General features: G+C 50.5%; 1 protein-coding gene across 1 annotated transcript in view; it reads right to left on the bottom strand.

Moving 5' to 3' along the window:
- Positions 1-8,936, bottom strand: part of ARL13A (ADP ribosylation factor like GTPase 13A) — a 29,564-nt gene that overhangs the window by 19,210 nt on the left and 1,418 nt on the right. Inside the window, exons 2-4 of the mRNA XM_025207466.1 lie at positions 6,739-6,845; positions 4,176-4,246; positions 2,700-2,949 (exon numbers count right to left, since the gene is read on the bottom strand). Of these exons, the coding sequence (XP_025063251.1) occupies positions 2,700-2,949; positions 4,176-4,246; positions 6,739-6,797 (380 nt within the window). The 5' untranslated portion in view covers positions 6,798-6,845. The remainder of the gene's footprint in view (positions 1-2,699; positions 2,950-4,175; positions 4,247-6,738; positions 6,846-8,936) is intronic.

Genomic DNA, 8,936 nt, shown 5'->3' with positions numbered 1-8,936 from the left:
GCCTCTCCTGCCGGCTGCAGGCCATGCTGCTGAGGGTCCAACTGCTGCCTGCAGGTCCCGCTCCTTCAGGCTCTTCTGGGGCAACTGCTCCCACCTGGCTGGCTCAGCTCTTGCCAACTCTTTGAAGCTCCTTCCTCATGGTCCCTCGCTGGTCTCTCCTGAGTCAGCCGTGCTGCCCCTTTTATCCCCCTCCAGGTGACCCAAGGGCCAATCAGGGGACATGGAGGGTGAGTCTCTGGGGCCTGATTGTTGAGGCAAGGGAATCCCAAGTCCTCCAATCATCTTTTACCTCTTCAAAACCCCTGGGCCAAATCATTACCAGATTGGTGAGGAAAGGGAATCCCAAGTCCACCAATCATCTTTTGCCCTTTCAAAACCCCTGGGCTAGGTCACTGCCAGCTAGCCCATCACATCAGCTTGTAGGGATGTGTAGCTCTCCTTCACACAGAGAGCTATGCCCACACCTCTTTTTTCAGCATGATCTCTCCTGTACAGGGTATAGCCATTTATACCCGTAGTCCAGTCATAAGAGGAGTCCCACCAGGTCTCCATTATCCCTATGAGATTGTAGTAATTTTTGTTTAGCATAAGGAACAGTTCCTCCTGTTTATTCCCCGAACTCCTAGCATTGGTGTACAGGCAAGTAAGTATGTCTTTCCCCTGGCGAGCTTAGTTTAAAGCCTGGTCGAGCAGGTCAGCCATTCTGGCTGAGAAGAGCTTCTTCCTCAGTGGAGTGAGGTGGAGGCTGTCTCTTCCCAACAGACCACTGCATCTCTCTATGAAGAGCGGACTGTGGTCATAGAAGCCAAAGCCTTCACAATGGCACCAGTGCCACAGTCTTCTGTTAACTGCCTTGATTTGTCTCTCCTTGCTCAGCCCGTGACCTGTAACCAGAAGGATCAAGGAAAAAAAACCCACCTGTACCCCCAACTCCCAGAGCCCTGTAGCCACTCATGACCTGGCTGGGATTGCTCCAAGCCATGTCATTTGTGCCCACATGGATAAGGAGCATAGGGTAGTGGTCGGGATACGTTTTGGGATCCTCTCAGTCACATCCTGGATATGGGCTCCTGGGAGGCAGTAGACCTCCCGGGCTAAGGGGGCGGGGCCACAGATTGCTCCCTCTGTCCTCCTCAGGAGGGAGTCTCCCACAATGACCACTCTGTGTTTCATTTCTGTATGGTCGTGTTTCTGTGTGGTTGCATTTCTTCCTCATTTGCAGTAGCTGGCAGCTCTTCAGGCTCTACTGGTGCTGTAAGAGGTTTGTACCTGTTGCAGAGATCCAGGGCGGGTGGTGACCCTGGTACAATGAGCCTTGGGGCTGGAGATAACCTTTGTCCAGCCCCCTGGCTGGACAGTATGGGAGTGCCTCTTAGCCTCCCTGGTCCTGGCAGGCAACCTAGGTCTTCCCTCTTCTTTCCTGGGGTGAAGGGCCTGGCAGTAGGAGTCAATCTCCTGTTCGCCATCCCTGATAGCACGCAGCCTCTGCACCAGTCTGGAGCTCCACTATCTGAGATTCCAGAGACTCCAATATGGAGCAAACCTCACAAGGGGAGATTGCAATGCTCCTGATCCCATGTGCCTGGAGTCATGGTAGGCAGCCCCCACAGCCAAGAGCCAGGGGCCCCATCTGAATGGAGGCCAGAACCCTGGGTTCTGTCTGGGTGGAGGCCTTGGAAGTACCAGAGGGGAGGGATCCAGCCTCAGGGGGGAACCTTGGGGTGCAACGCATCCCACCCACCATTGCACAGGTAGTAGTTTGGCTACTACTGTGCCAACCGTTCCCTTGGGGCTTGCCGCCTATGGCCTCATGCCCCTCCTGCATGCCCTCCTGCACAAACTGCCATGCTAACTTGCGCGCTGGCCCAAGAGCGTGCCTGTTTGCATGTTCTGTTCGCAAGGCTCCGGTCACGTGGCTCTCTGGAGGGCTGGGTGAAGTAGGAGCCGAGGCAGGGGGGGCCTGACCTTCCTTGGCTCCTCTCAGCTGCCCCGCAGCTGTGCTAGCTCCTTCCCACTGCGGGTCTCGCTTACCTCCCCACTATGCTGGGGGTCATTGGGGGTCCGCTGAGGTCCTGATGGAGGTCCTGGGGGTCCCAGGGTCACAACAGGCTCCTGCCTGTGCATCTCGCTCTGGAGCCAGGGCCAAACTGCGGCTTCTGTCATTGGTGGGCCCTTTTAAACCCTGTGCGTGTGCAGTAGGGCCTGCGCACCGTTCTCGAGGGGCTGGGGGGGGGGTCGTCCCTTCCACACCGGAGAAGGGGACAGGTGAGTGCTTCCCCTGTCTCATGCACTGGGTGGCACCAGGCATGTGGCTCCCTGGGGGGCTGGGCAAAGTAGGAGGCGGGGGGGGGCATTACCCTCCTCAGCTCCTCTCAGCTGCCCCAAAGCTGTGCTAGCTCCTTCCCACTGCGGGCCCTGCTTACCTCCTGGCTATGCTGGGGGTCTTCGGGGGTCCGCTGGGGTCCTGATAGGGGTCTTGGCGGTCCCAGGGCTCATGGGGGTGCAACAGGCTTTCACCTGTGCAATCTATCTAGGATGGTTTGGATAGGGATGATCCTGCCTCAGGTAGGGGGCTGGCTTAAATGACCTATAGAGGTCCCTTCCAGCCCTACTTCTCTATGATCCCCAACACTGCCCTGGGTTCCCACCTGGATATACAATAGCAAAGGCAGTTTAAATGCAGCAAAACTCAGCCTTACAATAAAAGGGGCTTCCCTGAAATCTTTGGGTGACTCAGAACGCGGGACAAGGTCCTCCTGACCTCTTCCATCCGTGCCACATCGCTGGAGTCCAGAACAAAGATAACCCCATGAGCATCACTGTAGTGATTGCGCCATGTGCCCCGGAACCGTGGCCCACCAGCCAGATCCACCAGGGAGACTTCAAACCTGTTCACCCTCAGTTCTGTCTGGTTTGGCTTCATTGTGGGGAGCAAGTCACAGGGGAGCACTGCAGGGAGAAAGGGAAAACACCTCACAATAACCAACGCTCATTGAGCATTGTCTCCAGGTATGGATTGTAGCAATACCCAGCTACCTTCCTGCTCTCATTTAAAGGGGACACAGTGGCCAGTTTGGTAAATGCCAAGTGTACCATAGTTACCCTGTCCAGGGGTGTTGTCTTATACCCAGGGCCTTATTTAATAGGGACTTAAAGTAGAGGGATGGCCAGTGGCTAAGGCCCTCAGCTGGGATTGCAACAGACACAGACATAGCTGCTCCCTCTGTGCCACAGAGGCTCTTTAGGCATGACCTTATTTCTTGTGTAATTGGTAACCTCGCTTGAGCCCCTCACACCATGTGGGAGTGGGAATAAATGTGAGAGAGAAGTGCATTACAGATTGTGAGATCCTCTGATACTACAGTAGTGGGGGCCATGCAAGTCCCTTAGACTCCCTCCTGGCTATGTTTGTCTCACATCTATTTCCTGCCTTAGCATGGGGATTCAAGCAGTAAGTGGGTCTAGGTCAGTGTCAGGACTTTAGGTGCTCATTGCACCCTCCCCCAACACCCAGATCTCTCCTAAAACCTGGGAGGTTCCACCAGGGGACATGTGAATATCTCTGTCCTGCTCCCAGTTGTGTGGCCCTGTTATCTGAGAACGGTCAAGTAACTGGGCAGGAATCCAGGACACTGGTACCTGCAGATATTCCAAGAGATCATATACCATGACTTTAAGCTGAGTGCATACCTCAGCACTGCATGTCTGCTCAATGTGGGTGTCTAAGTCCAGTACCTATTAGGACTCCATTCGCCAGCATATCCCATATTCTTCTTAAACCTATGAGCCTATGTCCTGTGTAACCCAGTTACTGATGTTTGAGATGGCTTGGCACCAACGCCACATGGAGAGTGTGTTGGATAGGCTGAGACCGCATTCCCCAGGCTGGACTCAGACCACTTGCAGCACCTACATAATTATCTAAGAAAGAACCCAGCTATTCTGGCCCAAAGACACTGGTAGGATCTGACTTTGACCTCACAGGGTTGCTGTGGTGCTGCCTGATGTACAGCATAGAAAAGAATACCTGAAAGTACACAAAAATCACATGCCCTTAATCATGGCTAAGTTGTCTGCAAAGAACAAGAGACTTGTTGCATTGAAGTGATCTAAGTGCCTCTAAAACCAACCGAAATACAGACCCCACCAGTGAATGGTAATGGCTGGTTCCTCACCTCTCAGTATTTCTGTCACCAGGGATGTTTTTCCTGCATTATCCAGGCCCACAATGAGGAGGGTCATTTTTCTGGTAAGGAAACAACAGTCAACATTAGCCTGAACTGTTCTTACAAGCAACAGGGCTGTACTGTCTGTAATGGTCTCAGACCTTTTGAAGAATAATTCCAATAACCCCTATGATTAGGCCTAAATCACCCCTGAAGTCATGGGGATTACAACAGGGAAGAATTTGGCCCTTTATGGATAAAGGACTAAAAGATGGCTCATCCAGGGTAGCACTAATGCAGAAAAGCCATTTCAGGTCATCTTCCAGAGAGGCCAGGATAGGATTGTGTCCAGCACTGGGTTTTCCAATACCTCACCCAGTCTGGCTCTACGGGGTCTTAAATGATAGACTCATAGAACTGGAAGGGACCTGTAAGATCATTAAGTCCGGTCCCCTGCCACAGGCAGGAAGTTACTGGGCTCAGACAAGCTTGACAAGTGCTTGTCCAGCCTCATCTTGAATACCTCCAAGGAGGGTGACTGCATGAAGGGACTCCCGCTCAGCCACATAGGTGCATCTCTCAAGCATTATTCCCACAGATTAAAAAATTTCCAAGGGAGCTCTTGAGAACCATGGGCTCAGCTGCTAACACTGAAAAATTCCTTGAAGGAGGATACCTGGATTCATTGCAGGGCATCCCCCCACAGCCCTCCCTTCAAATCACTGTCTTCTAGGGACAAGCATCCAGTTCTCCCCAGCCAGGCATCTCGCACAGCCACTGACATCTCTGCCAGGCGAGGAGCAGAATTTGTGCTGGTTTGTGAGTGGAAAAATCTGACTTGTGAGAATTTTACATTGATGTACATGTATGAACAAACAAGACAGGAGGTAAGGCAGAAGAGAAGCAGGCTCAAGTATTGTGCCTGGGCTGAGCAGTTTGAGCCTTGTCTGTCCCCACGTAGGAGAAATCAGTGGAGTTCAGGTATATTCTAAAAATAAGTCATTTTATTTACAGCAGGCCTAGAACAGGGGACCACAAACAGCATACATACAAAGGAAGCTCCTGATTCCCAGGCAACAGGAAATTCTACCTCAAGAATTGACTCGTTAGAGGCAATGGTAGAAAGCAAAGTCTCCTGTTGTTTCAAAAGTTCCCCCCAAAAACCTGCAAGAACAAAACAACACTATGGCAATTCATCAGAAACCAAATGCTTTCTTGCATGCTAAGGAACAGTCTTTGTTAGACTGTAACAGTACTACCCATGCCTCCAGCTGCAACAGTAGAAACAGTTCTAGGAAAGTATAGCTCCATAAAAGCATATTGGCCCGATGGAGTTGCCTCTCCCGATGGCTAGGAGAGAGCTATTTTGTGTAAATGGGAAAAATAATGAGCTGTTACTCTAACATATGCTGTAGGGATACAAGGTAAGGAGCATATTTTTGTGAAAGCCCCTTGCATACAGCTGTTACTCAAAGAAATGGGAGTAAACCGAGTAAAGGCTAAATAACAAAGAATTTTTCCTCATCCTGAAGTCTGTTAAAGCGGAGAACAGCACTACCTCTCCCTAGAGGAAGTGATGAAAACCTTATTGCTCTGTTGTTTAAGCCTAAATTAAACATAGTGCCGGAGAACAGAGCTGCTTGGAAAACCTTAAAGAGAACCAGTTTCCCCTGGAAAAGAGAGTGCCTTCAAAATCTACAGGCTTCCCAACTCATGCCAATTTAACTGAAATTTTGGTGTGGAGACAAATGGGAGGAAAACCTGCTTTGGTATTTTCAGAATGAAGAATTTCAAGGTTTTGCTTAGAAATTCCTTTTCATTTGGACTATTATCTAATATATTATTATGTAAGTATAAATTATACACTAGTATGATTGCGATATTATAATACAATAGATAATAATGCTAATAAAGAAGGAGGAACAAATGTCCAAGTATTCAAATATTTTGGGTTTTGTCCAATTAAAAGGTTTTCATCAATTCAAATATTTTTTTTCCTTCAAGGAGAATTTCTAAATGTTTAGATTGCCTTCTGACTGGAAACCAAGACAGGTACTAAGAACTGGAGGCCCTTTGTGTAATGGAATTTCTGGGCTCTGCCAAACTCTACCAGAGGATCTGCCACAGAGGGCAAGCCTTCCTTCCCTCCCAGGGCAGGTACCAGATGGAACCTTTGAAAATATTCCCCATTGAAATGAGCATTTAATAATTACTGTCTATAATATTGCATCACTGTATTGATGACTAAAATAAAAGGCTTGGAAACACCACCATGGGATGTCACACAGTGCTGTTTATTCACTCTGGGACAACACAGCCAGTCTTATAAGCTGGAGAAATAAATGGTGCTTTCTCTCAGGCATTAGACAGTAGAAGGAGAGTTGCACAGGGTGAGCAACAGGGTACAGTTCCTCAAGGTGAAGGATGCAAAGCAATCCCTGTCATTAAAACACCCAAAGGAGCCAAGATCCTATCACTTCCTCCACAAGTACTCACCACTTAACTTCCAACACAAGGTTGATGCCAGTTACCACACAAAATGTCACAGAGCAACTGAGTCCTCATGATTTACCTGACTGGCTCCTGCAGCGTCTGCAGCCATCCCCAACAGTGAGAGAAGAGATGGAACATACTCCGTGAAGCCTGTGAAGAAAGGGGACTGCCTCTTGCCTTGAACACCTAGGAACACCAGAGATCATGAACAACACGTTCTCCTGCCTGCTCTGCTGGCTAGCACAGTGCCCAAGGAAGAAGGCCAGACAGCTGGCAAAAGGCTCACAGAAGATGGAGACAGACACCATAGTTGCACCTTGCTTCATCCTCCCAGCTTTTTCTTCTATCCATAAGGCTGCAGTTAATTTTCCTCAATGTGGTTTTTCCAAACAGGCCAGGATTCCCCACTTCCTCACCACTAAGTGACTTCCAAGAAGGATTTTGGTAGCCTGCAATCCCTTTCCTCCCCTTTGTAGAGATGTCAGGCTTAAATGCCAGGGTTACTCGCTCCTAAAATCCCTGATTCCAGCCACATGGTCCCAACATGCCTTCAGAGTTGGTCTGCAAGCTCTTTGGGGAAGGGATCACCTTTCTGTTCTGTGCTTCTACAGCACCACCTAGCACAACAGGGGACTGGTCCATGAGTGAAGCCTATAATCCTAATAATAATCAACACCACAAATTGGCCTAGTTTTGTAGGGTCCATTGGTTCAGAGCATCCTCAATGCTGGAACTTTTCTCTGAACCTTTTTCAAGTTCTCTGAACTTGACAGTTTCTGGCCACCACCCGTTGGTGTTTCTACCTGAGAGGACCGGAAAGTCAGCACAGCTGGTGGAAATTTATAATTGGGTTTAACTGAATTTGATGCTCCCCCTTCCTCCTGCCCTTTTCTTTCTGACTCCTCTAGCAGAGGGCTGCAACCTTAGCTGAGGTTACTCAGCACCACCCCATTATGGAAAAGGGACAGGATGTCTAAGAGTAGAAGATAATGATCACAGCTATGAAAAATAGAACTAAAGCCACAAGGCTCCATTGGAGTATTATCAATGAACTGTCTGCATGCATCAGAACTACCAGGCAGCAGAAACAGCTAGCACCATGTTAATTGAGCTAGGTGCCAACCAGGGACCCAAAGCACCAGGACAACAACTGTACTAGCTGCAATGAATATTTCACATGCTAGAGACTATTAACTATACTAATTTTAACAACTCCATTGCTGATCTATAAGCCTTTATTTTTCTTTGCATAACTCAGAGATGCTGATAAGACAGGGGTGGGCAAAATATGGCCCACAGGCTGGATCCAGCCCGCTAAAGGATTTCATCCCGCCTGTGGTGGGTTCCTGGCCAGATGCAGAGGTCCTGTGCATGCAATTGGTCTTGCTGCCTCTGGGTGTGCAGTAGTGCTGGAACAGTACAGTGTCCAAACCCTGCTTCCCAGCAGCCCTGGCAGCAGCACTGGCTCCCACTGCCCAGGCACCCCAGCCTGCCTGCCCTGCTCCCATTGCTGGGGGCACCAGATGAAGCGGGTGGATTGGGTCACCATGGAGACCAGCCTGGGACCTGTACAGGCAGTATGCGCTCAGCCAGGTGGATAGGATGGCGCCACAGGTTGGTGGGAAGCAATATCACAGAGTGGGAGGGGCAGGCAAGGCCAGGGCCAGGGCTGGGATTGGGACTGGTATCATGGGGCAGGGACAGCATGGAGCCAGGACTGGGGACAGAGCCAAGATCCACTCCCTGTAGGTCCCTGTGATAGATGCTAGTTCTGCAGACAAGTGTATGCGTGCTGAGAGCAGATTGTGGCTCTGGCCTGGGCCCCAGCCCTTCACTGTCACCACTCCACAATCCTTGCCCTGGCCCTGGCCCCAGCCACCTGTCCTGCTCCCCCATGCCACTCCTCGCCTGTCTCACAACCCTATCCCATCCTCCCACCCTGCGCAGGTCCCAGACTGGTATCCATGGAGACCCTGAGGCTGCGAACACCATGACAGTGCAGGGCCAGGGCGTGGGGCAGAGCCACTAGGGAGTTTTGGTGAGCCGGGGGTGACCACCCATCCCTAATTGGGCGGGACAGTCCAGGAATGGGAACCTCAAGTCCTGGTCCCAGGCTGCATGACTGAGGGACAGCATTTGTCCCAGATTTGCAGTATTGTGCAGGGATCTGTAGGAAACAGCAGGTTTCCCCTTGCAGACTGGCAGTGTTTCATCCTGCAAGGGGCAGCCAGGAGCAGGAGGCAGAGGGTGTGTATGTGTGTACGGGAACAAAGCCAG

The sequence above is a fragment of the Alligator sinensis genome, unplaced genomic scaffold (genome assembly GCF_000455745.1).
Source record: "Alligator sinensis unplaced genomic scaffold, ASM45574v1 scaffold387_1, whole genome shotgun sequence".
Lineage (NCBI taxonomy): Eukaryota > Metazoa > Chordata > Crocodylia > Alligatoridae > Alligator > Alligator sinensis.
Note: the sequence above shows the minus strand (reverse complement) of the source record. Positions and strands in the feature narration are given on the sequence as shown.